Source organism: Dermacentor albipictus, chromosome 1 (assembly GCF_038994185.2).
Source record: "Dermacentor albipictus isolate Rhodes 1998 colony chromosome 1, USDA_Dalb.pri_finalv2, whole genome shotgun sequence".
In the NCBI taxonomy this organism is placed as follows: domain Eukaryota; kingdom Metazoa; phylum Arthropoda; class Arachnida; order Ixodida; family Ixodidae; genus Dermacentor; species Dermacentor albipictus.
In genome coordinates, this window is record NC_091821.1 from 477,600,080 (window position 1) to 477,619,123 (window position 19,044).

Consider the following 19,044-nt stretch of genomic DNA (forward strand, 5'->3'; position numbering starts at 1 on the left):
AAAAAAATAAAAAAAAAAACGTGAGAGCACGATGTGCGTTGCACGCACGAATCAGCCGACGCTCTATGCGTCACTCAGAGCACGTCGAAGTAGATGTGCAGTGATATTCTCGTCTCCACGAGCAAACTGTAGCGACTGAGCTACAAGCCGACGCTACAACGCTGCCGCGAATAGTAGCAATCATTAAGTAAAACGGCAGACTTTCGCATTTCGACTTACTTGATTCGGCGGAAAGCGGTTATCCATGCCTGCCTGCGTTCCTTTTCACACCATTTACCCGGGAAACTGCAGGAATTGACAGGTGCCTGCAGTTCCCGGGGTGTTTTTGTCGTGGTTGTGGCAATTCACCACGCAACAGCACCGGCCACCTTACTTACCCGACCGCCAAACCATCGTGGAACAATCTTGCCGAGATCACGGGTGCCTTGAGCGCCTCACGTTGCCTGCCGGCGACCTGGCACACGGTGCGCCACTCTCCGCCAGGGGAAGCAGTGGCACTGGCGTCTGTCGGCGAACTTGAGGTTGGGAGCCCCATATCCAGACCTCAAGTGCCGACAGACTCCAGCACCACCAAGCTCCCAACCTCAAGTTTGTCAAGTATCTTATGCTCGGGTGTGAAAGCTGGAAGTAGTCCGGACAGCCTATATACATTAAGTGACAGCCGCAAAAATTATGTTTCTTTCATTCTTGAAAAGTTGGTCTTGTCATGGTTGAACGCCTTAAGCAATAAAAACCATCTTACGAGACCGAAGTCCTACTTATGCAAGGGCCAGGTTTCTGATATCTGTGGTTTACTTGAATGGAACTTTTTCCAACTTTTTTTATTTTTGTTTGATCATTTGTTTACCCTGCTTTACTGCTATCCCGAATGCTTCTTTTTTTTGTTTCAGGCGCGCAAAGTTTCACCACTTCATTTGGTTTTATAAAGGAGTCCTTTGTTTTACGCCATTTATTCGCCTTTATTTTTATGCGGGAAGGATCATGGTTTTCCTGGAAGTGATGCGAACGTTGAATTACGTTTGCCCTAAAGTACCGGGCTAGCCAAGTTGGCAGACTTCAGTAGGTACCGCACTGCTCCCAGGAATACAGAGCCGTCCTCAGGAAGCAAGCTGTCATCGATGCAGCGCTTTGGTTGAAGGGAAAGACAAAGAAAATTGTTAGAAAGCACAAAGTCCATTTTTCTAAATACAACCTAAGCAATCACGGCTGCGCACGAGCACACTGTCTGGTCTACTGCTAGACAGAATGCGCCTCTCGGTGGGCCACAGCAACGACGATCACGAATACACTTCTTTCATCCAAATAAACTGGCAGTTTCCAACAAAGTGCGAAGCATTGGGAGCGACAGCAGTGTATTACGCATGCGTCGAGCTCCTCGAACGGTGTGCGTGTTGACGTGACGCAGCTAGCACGCAAGGAAACTCCTCCTTTGCAGAAGGAACATAGCCCTGGCCGCTACCAAGCGTCTCACAACGCTGGGGTGATGATCACTGCCAGCGGCGCTGCGGGCGTCGCACCTCGGTGGTGCACGAAATGAGATCGACGGAAAGTTATCGGCGTGAGTCAGTGCCCAGTGAATTATTAAATACCGTTAGTTTGACGGTTACTGCTCAGACGAGAGCATGCACACGGCAGTTCATGCAGGAGCTGCTGCTCGGTGCTTATAATGGTGCTCCTAATGCGCGTGTACACAGCGCTCCCGCCGGCCGCGCAATGGAAGCCAGTGGCTGCAACTACTTGTCATAAGTGTGCTAACCACACTGCTGTAATTCTGTTAGTTACACAGGACGCTGCCCCAAAAGCTAGAAAGTAGAAATCTTACGGGCTATGCGTAAGATAGCAAAATTCAAGTTAGCCATCCTTATTTTTTTTTGCTATAAGCCTATATTTATGTCTATTTCTGAATGGATACCTCCCCCAAGGATCTCTAGGAACCCTAGTTATGCGCCAGCTGGCTCCGTCATTCACCTTCCAATTTCTGATCTTATCAAACCAACTAGTACTCCGCCGCAATGAATTGCGCTTTTTTTCCGTTCAAACCTTGTTACTTTACTCACTTTACTCGACTACTGATTATCTGTTCTAGGCATTACCTTACCTATACCTTAACGGAACGCCGTATGTTTAACGCATTCCTCCGCTCATTCCTAATGCTTTCGTTCTGTCGATTAACGTTCACTAGCGTGGTTTAATCGTGCATTACACAGTGCTTAGATTTGTTTGGCGGTATGTTGTGTAACAGTCCATGCATACTTTGAGCAGTTTAATACTATGAGATTCCTTCAATACCTTTCTTCTGGTGAGGAAACTTCCTCGAAAATTTCATATAGGGACAGGAGCTGCCACTAGAGGCGCTGACGCAAGTAGAAGTGCATTATTCTGCCACGCTGAGATGGCCGTAGTTGCTGAATTATGCGAATCTTTCATCACGCACGGCGCCTCTTGCACATTATATCAATTTTTTTTTGCAGACTGAAAGCGAAACGACAACCTTAGGGAAACTAATATAGCGTACATCACGTCTATGTTTAAATCATATACACCACAACATTGTGTGACCAATCTGGCCTGTCAAGTAGCATTGCTGTAGCGGTGTTCCGCGCCCTCGATCCCAGTTGTCCGTTTATGACAACGTGGCACCGACCTCCGATAGACGCTTATGTATGCTGCACATTGGGCTATACTTTTGCACAAGTGGACGCTGCATGTAAATTGCGTGTTATCGTTTTAAGCAGTGCATGCATTGCTTACATATGAAAATTGTAGCTTCCAGTAAAAAAAAAAAGAAATCCTGTGGAGCAGGTAAGAAAGGGCGCTCCACACCCGTCCACCATTGCCCTGAGTGGCGCTGGCGCTCCCAAGACTAGATTTAGCACACATAAATATCCAAGCTAGAGACTGGATTGATGACTGTCTCCGTAGCCCAAATGACAGCGCAACGCACGCGTATTGCGGAAGCTGCGGTTTCGTTTCCCGCCGATGTCGAGTTATTGTTTCGTTCCTTTCCTTCATTTTCTTTTTCTACGTTTTCATTTCGGCCACAGCTAATTACCCCTATGCTTTTCTTGGCTTCATTGCCTGTTGGCACCAACAGTGCAGCGAGATTGACGTAGCGGAAGCTTTCTGCAGGAGGATTGCTGGCGAAACTTGTTCCGCTGGAACATCGACGCTCCACCACTCACCGATTTCACGCGACCCCCGCATGGACCGTCCTTTCTCCATGGAGGAACTCGAAGCTGCACTGGCCTTGTGCAAGCGTTCATCTTCACCATGACCCGATGGTATAACCTACCGCGCCCTATGTAATCTGGGCGAAGAGGCTCGGAAAGTGCTCCTGCTCTTGTTGAACAGCTCCTGGCAGACAGGTACGGTTACCCAGGAATCGAAGACCAGCCGCCTAATTCCACTGCTGAAGTCCGGCAAGTCGCCTGTAGACATTGCATCATACCGACCAATTTCGCTTGCCAGTTGCATCGGAAAACTAATGGAGAGGATGGTTCCAGCAGGGCTAGAATGGTACCTCGAACATTACCAGGTATATCCAGATGCGGTGGCCGGTTTCAGACGTGGCCATTCTTCCATAGACAACGTTATCGACTTGGTGACGTACGTCGAGCACCAGAAGTCCTGCAAAAAATTATCTGCTGCCCTGTTTCTGGATGTTAAAGGAGCGTACGATAACGTATCGTACGAAGCGATTTTCAACGCGTTAGACGCAGTAGGACTTGACGGCAAAGTCTATTTCTGGATAAATAGCTAACTACATAAGAGATCATTTTTCATACTTACCGAGGATGGCCCGATCTCCCCGCATTACAGTAACTCAGCCCAACGCTCTTCAGTCTAACACTCATTGGACTCGCCGACATCCTGCAAGGCACCGTTGGGCTCCCCATCTATGCCGACAACATTTGCATTTTCACGTCGGCTGTGACGCGACTGCAGCTTCGCGCGCGGCTTCAGAAGTCAGCCACTTTAACATCATCCTACCTTCGAGAACAAGGACTTCATATATCATACAAAAAGTGCGCAGTTGTGGCATTTACCAGAAAATCAATGTCTCCATACGTGATATCCGTCGACAGACAACTGATCTCGTACAGCACGAGTCACAGATTTTTTGGGGGGGTCATTGACAAAAATCTCTCCTGGACCCCTCATGTGAATTATGTGAAAAAACGCCTTACAGGAATTTGCCATATGTTTAAGTTCCTTGCAGGAAAGACCTGGGGAGTGCCAATACACTCTATGGTGCAACTGTACAGGGTTCTCTTTATCGGATTCCTGCGGTACAGCCTACCGGTCATGTCCAACACCTGCAGAACTAACCTGAATATAATCCAAAGCATCCAAGCCCAAGCCCTCAAGATATGTCTTGGTCTACCGCGGAGTGCGTCAACGACTCAAGTTATTGCAGTCGCTCAAGATTCCACTATTAGAATGCACATTAGCATTGAAACAATGCATGTGCACATAAGACACTGCGCCCGGACCCCTACCCGCCACCTAGCAAGTCTCCCAGTAGATAGGCCCCACACGACATTCACTGCGACTGTCTTCGCGCACCGTGCCTCTTTCAGGTCAGGTTACATACCTGCGGCGAGGCCTTCCATTCCTCCGTGGTGTATACGCCGTACTCAAGTGAACCTTACAATCCCAGGACTTCCATCATCCCAGGACTTCCATCATGATGACTTGCCATCATCAGTGCTCAAGCAACCAACTTTACTTCTCTTGTCCGAGAAATACAGCGACTGCACACACGTCTACACTGATGGATCAACTTCATCAACCAGTTCCGGTGGCGCTGTAGTTATACCAGCAATGAGAATGACCAAGCGGTTCTAGACTTCCCATGTCACTACATCTGCAGCTGCAGAGTTCGCGGCTCACCGCGACGCGCTTCAAGTGATAAATGCTGAAAGTCCTAGAAAATGGGCAGTCTTCTGCGATTCAAGGCCGGCCTTGCAATGTGTGCAGTCGTTTCTGCGACATGGACTCATGATCAGCTCACGTGTGAAATGGCGGAACTTGTCCATCACTTAAGAGAAAAAGGTCATGATATCTCTTTTCAGTGGATACCAGACCATTGTGGTATCATTGGAAATGATGACGCCGACAAGGCAGCTCGGACGTCAAACCAAGAAGAATGCTGCGTCCCCATTCCTCTCTCAAGGACCGACGCCGCGAGACAACTTGACGTTCTAGCACGCACGATCTCCTTAGCACAGTGGAATACCGTACATAAAAGGCGCACAAGACTGCACAGACTAAACCCGTCACTTCAACTCAGATCTCCAGCCGGTATGCACCGACGTGAAGCGTCTCTTCTGTGTCGGTTATGGCTTGGAGTTGTATTCACGAATGCCTCGTCATCATCATCATCATCAGCCTAGTTACGCCCACTGCAGGGCAAAGGCCGTTCTCATACTTCTCACACTACCCCGGGCATGTACTAATTGTGGCCATGTTGCCCCTGCAAACGTCTTAATGTCATCCGCCCACCTAACTTTCTGCCGCCCCGTGCTACGCTTCTCTTCCCTTGGACTCCAGTCCGTAACCCTTAATGACCATCGGTTATCTTCCCTCCTCATTACATGTCCGGCCGATGCCCATTTCTTTTTCTTGATTTCAACTAAGATGTCATTTACCCGCGTTTGTTGCCTCACCCAATCTGCTCTTTTCTTATCCCTTAACGTTACACCGATCATTATTCTTTCCATAGCTCGTTGCGTCTTCCTCAATTTCAGCAGAAACCTTTTCGTAAGCCTCCAGGTTTCTGCCCCATATGTGAGTACTGGTAACACACAGCTGCTATACACTTTCATTTTGAGGGATAGTGGCAACCTGCTGTTCATGATTTGAGAATGCCTGCCAAACGCACCCCAGCCCATTCTTATTCTTCTGGTTATTTCAGTCTCATGATCTGGATCCGTGGTCACTACCTGCCCTAAGTAGATGTATTCCCTTACCACTTGCAGTGCCTCGCTACCTATCGTAAACTGCTGTTCTCTTCCGAGACTGTTAAACTTTACTTTAGTTTTCTGCAGATTAATTTTCAGACCCACCCTTCTGCTTTGCCTCTCCAGGTCAGTGAGCATGCATTGCAATTGGTCTCCTGATTTACTAAGCAAGGCAATATCATCAGCGAATCGCAAGTTGCTAAGGTATTCTCCATCAACTTTTATCCCCCATTCTTCCCACTCCAGGTCTCTGAATACCTCCTGTAAACATGCTGTGAATAGCATTGGAGAGATCGTATCTCCCTGTCTGACGCCTTTCTTTATTGGGATTTTGTTGCTTCCTTTGTTGAGGACTACGGTGGCTGTGGACCCGCTATAGATATCTTCCAGTATTTTTACATATGGCTCATCTACACCCTGATTCCGTAATGCCTCCATGACTGCTGAGGTTTCGACTGAATCAAACGCTTTCTCGTAATCAATGAAAGCTATATATAAGGGCTGGTTATATTCTGCACATTTCTCTATCACTTGATTGATAGTGTGAATATTGACACGTGTACTTATCTTTATCTGGCAACCACGTTTCGCAACCTAACAAATGTAATCGCACAGCGTGGGACGCGCCTGTATGTATCCGAAGTTTCTGGAAAGTTATCGATGCTTCTATCCACTGTCCGTTGTCGCCGAACGTTATGTTATCTGATTTCATCACCTGACGCGAATGGTGTAGAACTTTGTGGAAGGCACGCGGGTCCGAACGATTAGTCTGGAACATTCGATGACTGCTCTATAAAAGCAGACGCGCTTGACCCGCTGATCAGATTTTCGACGATCGCCGACTGTGTTCGCCGCTACCGTTGTGCTATAAGTGTAGCCTGTTTTGTGGGCACAGGTTTGCCCAATAAAATTTAGTTTTGTCGTTCACAGTGGTGCTACTGTGTTCTTCAACGTCACCACTACGTGACATTTGGTGGAGGTGCTTGTGCGTTCATGTACCGAACGCCCCCGCAAAGCCGCGATCCAAGCCCGAAGCCCGAGGACAAAACCGACATCGCCCAAGACCTGCCTGCTAGCCGCAGACTGCAAGGACTGCCCCCAGAGCACGGACTTCTACCTGAGTCGACAAAGAAGATCGTGGTCAAAACAACCGCAATGGCTGCCCCAGCGTCCCCCGTTATCCTACAACAACCTCGGGACCCACCGACCTTCCATGGAGCAGCGACTGAAGACCCAGAATCCTGGCTGGAGACCTACGAGCGAATCGCGAGTTTTAACAACTGGGAGTCCGACGACAAGCTGCGGCATGTATACTTTGCCTGAGAAGATGCCGCCAGAATGTGGTTTGAGAACCGGGAGTCGACCTTGACGACATGGGACCTCTTCCTTAGCGGCTTCCTGCGCACCTTTACGAGCGTCGTGCGCAAGGAAAGGGCCGAAGCCATGCTGGACGCCCGAGTGCAGCTACCGAACGAGAACTTTGCCATCTTCACGGAAGAAATGAACCGTCTCTTCCGCCATGCCGACCCGGATATGCCCGAGGAGAAGAAAGTCCGCCTTCTTATGCGTGGTGTGAAGGAAGAACTTTTCGGCGCAATGATACGAAGTCCACCGAAGACCGTTGAAGAGTTCCTTCGCGAGGCCACCAGCATCGAGAAGACACTCGAAATACGGAACTGCCAATTCAACCGCCTTACAAGCTCTACCCACTACGCAGGAATTCAATCACTGGCCACGGACGATCTGCGTGAGACCATCAGGGCCATAGTGCGCGAACAACTGCGCAAGGTCTTGCCTTCGTCGCAGCCTCAAGTGGCCTCGATCGCCGACATCGTGAAAGAAGAGGTGCACCGATCGCTTGGAGTTCCTCAGGTGCAATCAGAATCACCACAGCCCCAGCCGGAAGCGATGACATACGCCGCTGTAGCCCGCCGTCACCTTCCCCCTCCGCACCCGCGGCTGGCCCCAGTGACGGCACAGTTCCGTAGTCCACCACCACCCCCGCCACCAGCACGCCAACCCATCAAGCCACGCGGCATTCCAAGGAAGACTGACGTTTGGCGCGCCCTCGACCACCTCCCGCTCTGCTACCACTGCGGAGAATCCGGCCATGTGTACCGCCGATGCCCATACCGGGAGATGGGACTGCGAGGTTTCGCCGTTAAAGCGCCGCGGGCACAGACTGGCGAACGACCTCGCGATATCGCCGACTACCTCGCCGCCACTCAATGGAGCCCTCGACGACCTTCCCGTTCGCCGTCACCAGACCGCTACCTGTCGCCGCAGCGCCGATCATACACTGGCCCAGCCCGGGGCCGGTCCGTCAGCCCATATCCGGAAAACTAAAAGCAGCAACCGATGGAGGTGCGGCTGCTGTTCGTCGAACTGACGAAGATCCTCCGCCGCCGACGAAGACGCCGAATAGACTACTTCGACGACACAACGACACGCCGCCGTTCCGACGAAATGTGGAAGCAAAGAGTATGACGACGAAAGGCAACTTGACGACGCAACGTTCTAGCTTCAGTTCAACACGACGCAGCCGTGATCCGACGCCAAGACCTAATTGAAATGCCAGACAAAGAACCACCGACATCGATGTGCTTCTCGACGGCCACGCAGTCACCGCTTTAGTGGACACAGGAGCCAATTACTCCGTCATGAGTGGACCCATCGCCGCTCAGTTGAAGAAAGTTAAGACTACGTGGGAAGGCCTTCAAATTCGGACCGCTGGAGGACACCTCATAACGCCGACTGGAATGTGCACGGCAAGAATTACCATTCACGACCGGACTTACCCTGTCACCTTCGTTATCCTCCAACAGTGTTCACGAGACGTCATTCTCGGCATGGACTTCCTCAACCAACACGGCGCAGTCATCGACCTGAAGTCGAAGTCAATAACTCTGTCGGAAGACCATGCGATACCGCTGGAGAGCCCTCGTAGTCACCACGCCTTGAGTGTGCTCGAAGGTCAAGTGAGCATCCCAAACGCTCCAGCATTGTTATTTCGGTCGGCACCGAAACACCCGCTGACGTATAGAGGGCGTCATCGAAGGCGACCAACGTCTACTGCTAGACCGTGAAATTTGCGTCGCAAGAGGGATCGCTCGACTGCACGGAGGAAACACGAAAGTGTTGCTAAAAAACTTCAGCCAGGAGTTCAAGCACACCAACAAGGGCACGACGATCGCATACATCGAGGAAATTCTGGAAAACAGCAATGCGTTTGTCCTCTCGGATTCCGCCGCATCTACCCCGACGACCATGGTTCCCGAACCAGACTACGACATTAATCCAAGTCTCCCCGTGATTAAGCAACAGCAGCTCAGAAGTCTGCTCCGAAGATACAAAGGCTGGTTTTCGACGTCATCGAGGATTCGACAAACACCAGTCGCCAAGCATCGCATAATCACCAAGGAGTACGCTCGACCACTCCGCCAGAGCCCTTACCGAGTTTTGCCGCGAGAACGCGAAGCTATAAGAAAACAAGTCGACGAAATGCTGCGCGACGACATCATCCAGCCGTCGAAAAGCCCGTGGGCATCCCCTGTTGTCCTGGTGAAGAAAAAGGACGGAACCCTACGTTTCTGCGTCGATTATCGTCGTCTGAACAAGATCACGAAGAAGGATGTATACCCCCTCCTACGTATAGACGACGCATTGGATCGGCTCTGCAACGCTAAATACTTCTCGTCAATGGACCTAAAGTCTGGCTATTGGCAAATAGAAGTCGACGAAAGAGATCGCGAAAAGACGGCCTTCATCACCCCAGACGGCCTCTACGAGTTCAACGTTATGCCGTTCGGACTGTGCTCGGCGCCTGCAACGTTTCAGCGCGTGATGGACACGGTTTTAGCAGGATTGAAGTGGCAGACCTGTCTCGTTTACTTTGATGACGTCGTCATCTTCGCCGCAAATTTCGACGATCACCTGAGGTGGCTTGCGACAGTACTAGAGGCCATCAAGTCATCAGGGCTCACTCTGAAGCCGGAAAAGTGCCGCTTTGCTTACGATGAACTTCTGTTCCTAGGCCACGTTATCAGCAAATCTGGTGTCCGCCCAGACCCGCAAAAGACAGCTGCCATCGCACAGTTCCCGCAACCCATCGACAATAAGGCTGTGCGTAGATTCCTTGGCATGTGTGCCTACTACAGGCGCTTTGTCAAGGACTTTTCACGCATCGCTGAGCCGTTGACACGACTAACTAAAAGTGATGTTGAGTTCAAGTGGGAAACGCCGCAGTCCGACGCATTTGAAGAACTCAGACGATGCATGCAGTCGCCGCCGGTACTTGCGCACTTCGACGAGTACGCCGATACAGAAATCCATACTGACGCCAGTAGCCTAGGCCTCGGTGTCGTTCTAGTCCAGCGGAAAAACGGAGTCGAACAGGTAATAACTTATGCTAGCCGGTTGCTGTCAAAAGCGGAAGGCAACTATTCTACGACCGAAAAGGAATGCCTCGCCATCGTTTGGGCTACAGCTAAATTTCGCCCTTATCTATATGGCAGGCCATTCAAAGTCGTCAGCGACCATCACGCGTTATGTTGGCTAGCGAACATAAAGGATCCTTCAGGACGACTGGCGCGGTGGAGCCTCAGACTTCAAGAATACGACATCACTGTAGCCTACAAGTCCGGACGAAAACACTCCGATGCCGATTGCCTATCACGCGCCCCCATTGACCCGCCGCCGTACGATGACGAGAATGACGACGCATCCCTTGGAATGATAAGCGTGGAAGACTTCGCTGAACAGCAGCGGGCAGACTCGGAGCTAAAAGGCCTCGTCGAATATTTGGGAGGGCACACCGACGTTGCCCCCAGGGCAATTAAGCGCGGATTATCTTCCTTCACGCTTGAAAACAATCTACTCGTGAAGAAGAACTTCTCACCAGGCCGCGCCAACTACCTTCTTGTTGTTCCGTCGGCGCTGCGTCCAGAAGTACTGCGCGCCTTACATGACGATCCGACCGCTGGACACCTCGGATTTTCCCGGACACTATCGAGGATGCAAGAAAAGTATTATTGGCCGCGCTTGACCGCCGACGTCGCCCGTTATTTCAGAACATGCCGAGACTGTCAGCGACGCAAGACACCGCCGACAAGGCCAGTCGGATTACTACAGCCAATCGAGCCTCCTTGCCGACCATTCCAGCAGATCGGGATGGACTTGCTGGGGCCCTTTCCGACGTCAACAACCGGAAATAAGTGGATCGTCGTAGCGACGGACTACCTCACCCGCTTCGCTGAAACTAAAGCACTGCCGAAAGGTAGCGCAGCCGAAGTGGCGAAATTTTTCGTCGAGAACATCCTGCTGCAACATGGTGCTCCAGAAGTCCTCATCACCGACAGAAGAACGGCTTTTACAGCAGAGCTCATGCAAGCCATTCTGCAATACAGCCAGACAAGTCACAGGAGGACAACTGCCTACCATCCGCAGACGAATGGTCTTACGGAGCGCCTGAATAAAACCCTCGCCGACATGCTAGCAATGTACGTCGACGTCGAGCACAAGACCTGGAATGCGGTCCTGCCGTACGTTACATTCGCTTACAACACGGCGGTGCAAGAAACAACACAGATCACGCCATTCATGCTAGTGTACGGCAGGAACCCGACGACGACGCTCGACGCCTTGCTGCCGCACGTCTCTGACGAGGAGAATCTTGACGTCGCTGCCTATCTCCAGCGCGCCGAAGAAGCCCGACAGCTCGCCCACCTGCGGATCAAAAACCAGCAGAGGACCGGCAGCCGACACTACAACCTCCGACGACGCTTCGTCGAGTACCAGCCTGGCGACCGTGTTTGGGTATGGACCCCTATACGCCGACGAGGACTGAGCGAGAAGCCTTTGCGTCGCTATTTCGGACCGTACAAGATCATCCGACGTATTGGCGCGCTGGGCTATGAGGTCGTGCCAGACGGCATTTCGCTATCACAGCGGCGCCGCTCACGACCTGAAATAGTCCGCGTTGTGCGACTCAAGCCGTACTACCAGCGTTAATGAACTTTGGGGCTTCGCGTAACTGACCTTTGGACTTTGTTTTTTTTTCGTTGTTTTGTTACTTATGTTTAATAAGTGTCCTTTTGGGTTTCGCTCTCTTATATTTGTAGCATCGGGACGATGCTTTTTAAGAGGGGGGTATTGACACGTGTACTTATCTTTATCTGGCAACCACGTTTCGCAGCCTAACAAATGTAATTGCACAGCGTGGGACGCGCCTGTATGTATCTGAAGTTTCTGGAAAGTTATCGATGCTTCTATCCACTGTCCGTTGTCGCCGAACGTTATGTTATCTGATTTCATCACCTGACGTGAATGGTGTAGAACTTTGTGGAAGGCACGCGGGTCCGAACATTCGATGACTGCTCTATAAAAGCCGACGCGCTTGACCCGCTGATCAGATTTTCGACGATCGCCGACTGTGTTCGCCGCTATCGTTGTGCTATAAGTGTAGCCTGTTTTGTGGGCACAGGTTCGCCCAATAAAATTTAGTATTGTCGTTCACAGTGGTGCTACTGTGTTCTTCAACGTCACCACTACGTGACAATATGGTCTATTGTAGAGTAGCCTTTACGAAATCCTGCCTGGTCCTTTGGTTGACAGAAGTGTAAGGTGTTCCTGATTCTATTTGCGATTACCTTAGTAAATACTTTGTAGGCAACGGACAGTAAGCTGATCGGTCTATAATTTTTCAAGTCTTTGGCGTCCCCTTTCTTATGGATTAGGATTATGTTAGAGTTCTTCCAAGATTCCGGTACGCTCGAGGTTATGAGGCATTGCGTATACAGGGTGGCCAGTTTCTCTAGGACAATCTGACCACCATCCTTCAACAAATCTGCTGTTACCTGATCCTCCCCCGCTGACTTCCCCCTTTGCATAGCTCCTAAGGCTTTCTTGACTTCTTCTGGCGTTACCTGTGGGATTTCGAATTGCTCTAGGCTATTCTCTCTTCCACTATCTTCGTGGGTGCCACTGGTGTATAAATCTTTATAGAACTCCTCAGCCACTTGAACTATCTCATCCATATTAGTAACGATATTGCCGGCTTTGTCTCTCAACGCACACATCTGATTCTTGCCGATTCCTAGTTTCTTCTTCACTGTTTTTAGGCTTCCTCCTTTCCTGAGAGCCTGTTCAATTCTATCCATATTATAGTTCCTGATGTCCGCTGTCTTACGCTTGTTGATTAACTTAGAACGTTCTGCCAGTTCTATTCTAGCTGTAGGGTTAGAGGCTTTTATACATTGGCGTTTCTTGATCAGATCTTTCGTCTCCTGCGATAGCTTACTGGTTTCCTTTCTAACGGCGTTACCACCGACTTTTATTGCGCACTCCTTAATGATGCCCATGAGATTGTCGTTCATTGCTTCAACACTAAGGTCCTCTTCCTGAGTTAAAGCCGACTACCTGTTCTGTAGCTTGATCCGGAATTCCTTTAGTTTCCCTCTTACCGCTAACTCATTGATTGGCTTCTTGTGTACCAGTTTCTTCCGTTCCCTCCTCAAGTCTAGGCTAATTCGAGTTCTTACCATCCTATGGTCACTGCAGCGTACCTTGCCGAGCACGTCTACATCTTGTATGATGTCAGGGTTCGCGCAGAGTATGAAGTCGATTTCATTTCTAGTCTCACCATTCGGGCTTCTCCACGTCCACTTTCGACTAACCCGCTTGCGGAAAAAGGTATTCATTATACGCATATTATTCTGTTCTGCAAACTCTACTAATAACTCTCCTCTGCTATTCCTAGAGCCTATGCCACATTCCCCCACTGACTTGTCTCCAGCCTGCTTCTTGCCTACCCTGGCATTCAAGTCGCCCATCAGTATGGTGTATTTTGTTTTGACTTTACCCATCGCCGATTCCACGTCTTCATAAAAGCTTTCGACTTCCTGGTCATCATGACTGCATGTAGGGACATAGACTTGTACAACCTTCAATTTGTACCTCTCATTAAGTTTCGCAACAAGACCTGCCACCCTCTCGTTAATGCTATAGAATTCCTGTATGTTACCAGCTATTTCCTTATTAATCAGGAATCCGACTCCTAGTTCTCGTCTCTCCGCTAAGCTCCGGTAGCACAGTACGTGCCCGCTTTTTAGCACTGTATATGCTTCTTTTGTCCTCCTAACCTCACTGAGCCCTATTATATCCCATTTACTACCCTCTAATTCTTCCAATAATACTGCTAGACTTGCCTCACTAGATAACGTTCTAACGTTAAACGTTGCAAGGTTCAGATTCCAATGGCGGCCTGTCCGGAGCCCGGTATTCTTAGCACCCTCTGCAGCGTCACAGATCTGACCGCCGCCGTGGTCAGTTGCTTCGCGGCTGCTGGGGACTGAGGGCCGGGGTTTGATTGTTGTATTCATATAGGAGGTTGTGGCCAAGTACTGCACCTGGGTGGCCAATCCTGTCGAGCACGAATGCCTACTCAGCGCTAATTGGAATGGCTGATAGTCCTGTACGTTATGTTTGCGGATGCGAGGAGAACATTGACCACTTATTGTGCCATTGTCTTCAATTTCAAGCACAAAGACAATCTTTGTCCAACACATCGAGGAAATTAGATGATCGCTCCTGAGTGAACAAACAATACTAGAGCACCGTCCCGACCGATCATCGGCTCAGAAGGCAGTGAAGGCACTTTTGTGTTTTCTCAGAACTTCTGGTTTGCGCGAGTGGCTTTAACTCAAGTGTTGTCCGTACACATATCTACACCTTCTCTCTCCCTTCTCTATCTTCCCCTTCTCTCTCTTCCCCTTCTCCCATCCCCCAGCGTAGGGTAGCCAACGAGGCTATTAACTGGTTACCACCCCTGCCTTCCTGTATATATATCTCTCTCTATTGCCTGTTGGCTTCATGTGGTCGTGATGGACATAACATCAAGCCCATCGGATTCCCTCTCTTCTTTTGTGCATTAAGGCAGTGATGGTGTTCAACATTCTAAAATACGATGAGGAAATAGGAGGAAGAAATTAACCTCATTTGAGGCATTTTCCTTCTAATCATATATATATATATATATATATCACAAGAAGCAAACACTGACACCAAGGACAACATAGGGGAAATTGCGTGTGCTTAATAAATGAATTAAAGAAACGATAAATTAATGGAAATGAAAGATGACAGTGGATAAAAAAACAACTTGCCGCAGCTGGGGAACGGTCACACAACGTTCGCATGTCGCGTGCGATGCTCTACCAACTGAGTTAGTAGAACCCGGGGCGTGTTAGCGAGCGCCACCACTCACAGACCTTGGCGGCGGATGTGGAACATCTTTTATGCCACAGGCGTCACGAAAACGTGATCTCATTGACGCGCGCGCGCGCGCGCGCGTGTGTGTGTGTGTACCACGTTACCGGATGAATGTGTTCTTTCAACTCAGACAAGCAAGTAAGCCGGCTGGCTTCCTCGGTGGGCTTCTTCGGTATGGTGTCTGCCTTGAGCTCAGATCGTTCACGTTGCAGCAACGCAGCACCTCCGTTTACGGGGGACACGCCTGGGCGCATAGCGTCTTCGACATCAAATGTTTTTCTCACATTCGAGCACTTTTCCAGTCAAATGTAAACCGGAGGGCTTCTCGCACGGAATGAGGAGCTCCGATAGCACTAGACAAGTTCGTGACACCTGCCTCTGAACTCGGCTGCAAATGTGTAACCGACGACTCTCTGTGATCGATAATCTAGTGATACCATGCCTTTTCGCAAGATATGTACTCGCATGTCCTTACCCTGCAATATTCCACAAAGGCCTTGAACTGCTCCAATGTAAGCGAAAACTTCTCCTAAAAACGAGAAGGAACCAGGTGTTAGAGATGACTTCAATTGTCGACGTAATGAGCACTATACTGGTTGTTCCAGCGTCAGAAGGCATACGTGCTCACAGCGCATGCTGTTCACGTGGTGCTCGGCGAACACACTTTGCAATTGTATCAGAATACGATACAAGATCTTTGGCCAACAAGTACTTGAGATACATATACAAGATACTACAGCAATTATTGCAACCGATGCGATACTTTCCATTCGTCTCATAAGACACTTCGATACATTCGCAAATATCTTTTTATAGATCTATATAACGTAGCAGAAAACGAGCATGCACAAAAATGTTTCTATAGAAATTTCTAATCTGCGCCCAACCTTGTTTCATTTGAATGAAATGTTCGTTAGTATTTCAAATTCTTTTTCATTTTTGCCCAAAATATGATACCATCATTCAGAAACAAGTTATTGGAGTTGCTTTAGCTGCTTAGCATGAAAGCTCTTTATAGCTGCGCTGTCAGTTGTTTTTGCTTGTCGCTTTTATGATTGATGGGAGTAGCTGCATGGTTTGCCGACCAGCTAGCAGGCCGCCATCTAATTACACGAAGGCAAATAAGAAGCCTCTGCACGATGGCGCAAATAGCGCTGTGAAGTTTATAACCTTGTGGAGTTTGTCCACCTGCCTTCGCTGGAGGGCTCTGGTGGAGTGATAAATGAATGTCGCTGCCTTTAGTTTTATTCAGGTGGCTTAGTGGCAGCAGTATCAGCTTGAGAATCGGAGTTCAGCCAACATTTATAGTTTTGCACGGTGATTTTGCGATAGCAGTACTTTGTGTCGTAAGGTACGCGATACATTCTGTCATGCATCGGAAATACAGATACTGGTACACGTCTTGTCAGACCTATCATGATACCGATACAAGATACATAAAGAGTACCTAAGATACTACATATAAGATAAGTGTATCTGTGTGGCACACATGTATACATTTGTGGAAGTCGCCAAGTATTCGGAAAGTGGCTGATGGGATCAAGCGAGATGATTGATGCAATTATTTAACAGAACTTAAGTAAATACGGACTGCATGAAAACTCCGTAGAAATATATTGAGTACTTCGTGATAAAAAAGGAACACGCGGTAGGTTACAAACGTGTGGGGAAGATTGAGGATTCAGCAGAAACAATCCAAATTAAAGAAAAATGAGAGATCGTAGAAATCTTGCGCAGAACCTGTGGGGAAGTTGTCATGTGGGGGGGGGGGTGTAATTTAAGGGACGTGCAAAAAATTGTACTCCCCGCTCTCCCAATAGCAGGACGGGACATCAAAGTTGAAAATTATCATTACGTGGCAAACCTTAATTTCACTAGAAGCAGAAGAATAAAAATTGCGATGCGAAGTACTGTACCGGTGCTTGAAGATTGCTTCACGAAATTTTTAACTTTAATCAGTCACTATAGATTAGAATTACAACGCCTGTAGCGACTGCCATGCAGAAGAAAAATATTATTGTGATCAGGATGGTGTGAGCGCTGCTTGGGGACTACGGGAACAGCGCGTACGACAACGAGCCACATGGCGTTTGGGATTGCCAATCGCCTGCGATGGCGGGTTCGTCTCTGGAGGTGGGCAAGTTGTGCCCACTTTAACGCGGGACCATTGCAGATGACGAAATGAATTTATAGAGGTCATTTAGTGAGAGGACCCTAGTTGCTCCAACGGAGCTGCAACATCGTCTGCTTCACTGCAGCTGCAAGGTCGTACAGTCGGCCAAGCTTCTATCTGCATCTGTGTATTTATGCGCACTTCTTCGGCGTGAGGTAATGTCCGAAATGGGCTATGCGACGTTAAGTACGCTGTGTTTTGCTTTCTAAAAGGTGAGTAACATGTTTGTACCGCATGGTACTACCATTCTTTGTGCTGCATTTTCACTACGCTTTGTCATCTCGATTGTGGCAAGCTCTTTGCACACAGCGCTGGAGATGAACACAATAAAGTGATATCTTTTTAATGTTTTTTGCACGCTGCATGCAGTCGCGGGGAAAGCTCCAGAGTCTAGAAGTTTACGCATGACTTAGACACGAAGCAAGTATGAGCTACATGATGGTCTGTATAGTTCGCTCCCGCTTTCACCTTGTTCTCGTATTGCTCATCGTCTTGAATTTCCATCTCCCGCTTTCCCTCTGTTTTCCATGGGCTGGCAAGCAACACACTCAGCAACATAACCTATTAGTGGGCCAGTACTGTGGGCACGAGCGGGATGCATTACGTTTCAAATAGCGTGCGCTGCCAGTTACAGGTGCCGCTTTATTCGTCACTTACAGCGCATACATAGACGAGGGACAAAAAAGGACGACGAAGACAAGAAATACCAACTAGCCCGTACCCAAACCTTGCCGCTTTATTCTTTTTTCCTTCGCAATCAATAGAGAACACACAATAACTGTATCCATGTGTGAAATCACTGAACTTTTTTAGGAACGACTGAGCATGCTGAACGAGAACATAGCAGTTTTAGAGCCCCGACAATGCGCGGAATAAAAGAAAATCAAATGAGGCATTCAGCCCTATTTCTGAGCACACTTGTCTTACGTTGCTTTCTCTGTAGCTCTTAAAAATTCTTGCTCCCATAGTGTAAGGCACCGACTCGCGCTTCACTCTTTCTTACGCTGTTTCACGGTGGCGCTTCACTGATTTGCGTTCCTGAGTTTTGAGCTGTAGTGTAGGGTAACCGTTGCTCAACAGGTTCCTTTTCACCATAGCCATGTTTTTCGCAAGCTGGAGGCTCTTGCCTATATTTCGTGGGGCCGGAGCAGACGCGAAACGGCCGGGAAAAGATTGCTGCTGCGGCGACACTTTGACTAGACGCACCCAATTTGGCAAAAGTTACACGTCGCAGCAGCCCTCTTTTTCCGGCGCGTTGCACGTTGCAGAGCTGCAAGTTGTGAGGTCATCGATCAGCTCGGAAAGCTGATCAATGAGGCATGCAGAAGTCTGTTTTCCCTAGATGACGATTCGGAGATATATAAATGGAACGTACGTTTACAAACTTACTGAAAAGAATTGCCTGAACTTACACTGCCTCAAAGGGCGCCTGAGAGGCGACACGTTGACAACCTACAGAGAGCAACTATTGCTATACACAACCAGACGAGGCATTATGGTTTTTACGATAGATTATGCATTGACGAAGAAAGTTTGTGTGTGTGGGTTTCAGATGCCTCTCTTGAACACACAGCACCTTTGGACTGAATTTTCGAAGTTCTTTAACATCGTCCCGATTACGCAGTTCTCTCACATTACATT

General features: G+C 49.0%; 1 protein-coding gene across 2 annotated transcripts in view; it reads right to left on the reverse strand.

The window, feature by feature from the left end:
• Window positions 1–960: 960 nt before the first annotated feature.
• Window positions 961–19,044, reverse strand: part of LOC139059553 (uncharacterized) — a 70,315-nt gene continuing 52,231 nt past the window's right edge. For both annotated transcript variants that reach the window (XR_011514196.1, XM_070537984.1), the window contains 2 exons: window positions 15,706–15,759; window positions 961–1,126 (listed from right to left, as the gene is read on the reverse strand). Coding sequence is in view for 1 of the 2 variants with exons in the window: in XM_070537984.1 (XP_070394085.1) it covers window positions 1,025–1,126; window positions 15,706–15,759 (156 nt within the window). In the remaining variant the exon portion in view is untranslated. The remainder of the gene's footprint in view (window positions 1,127–15,705; window positions 15,760–19,044) is intronic.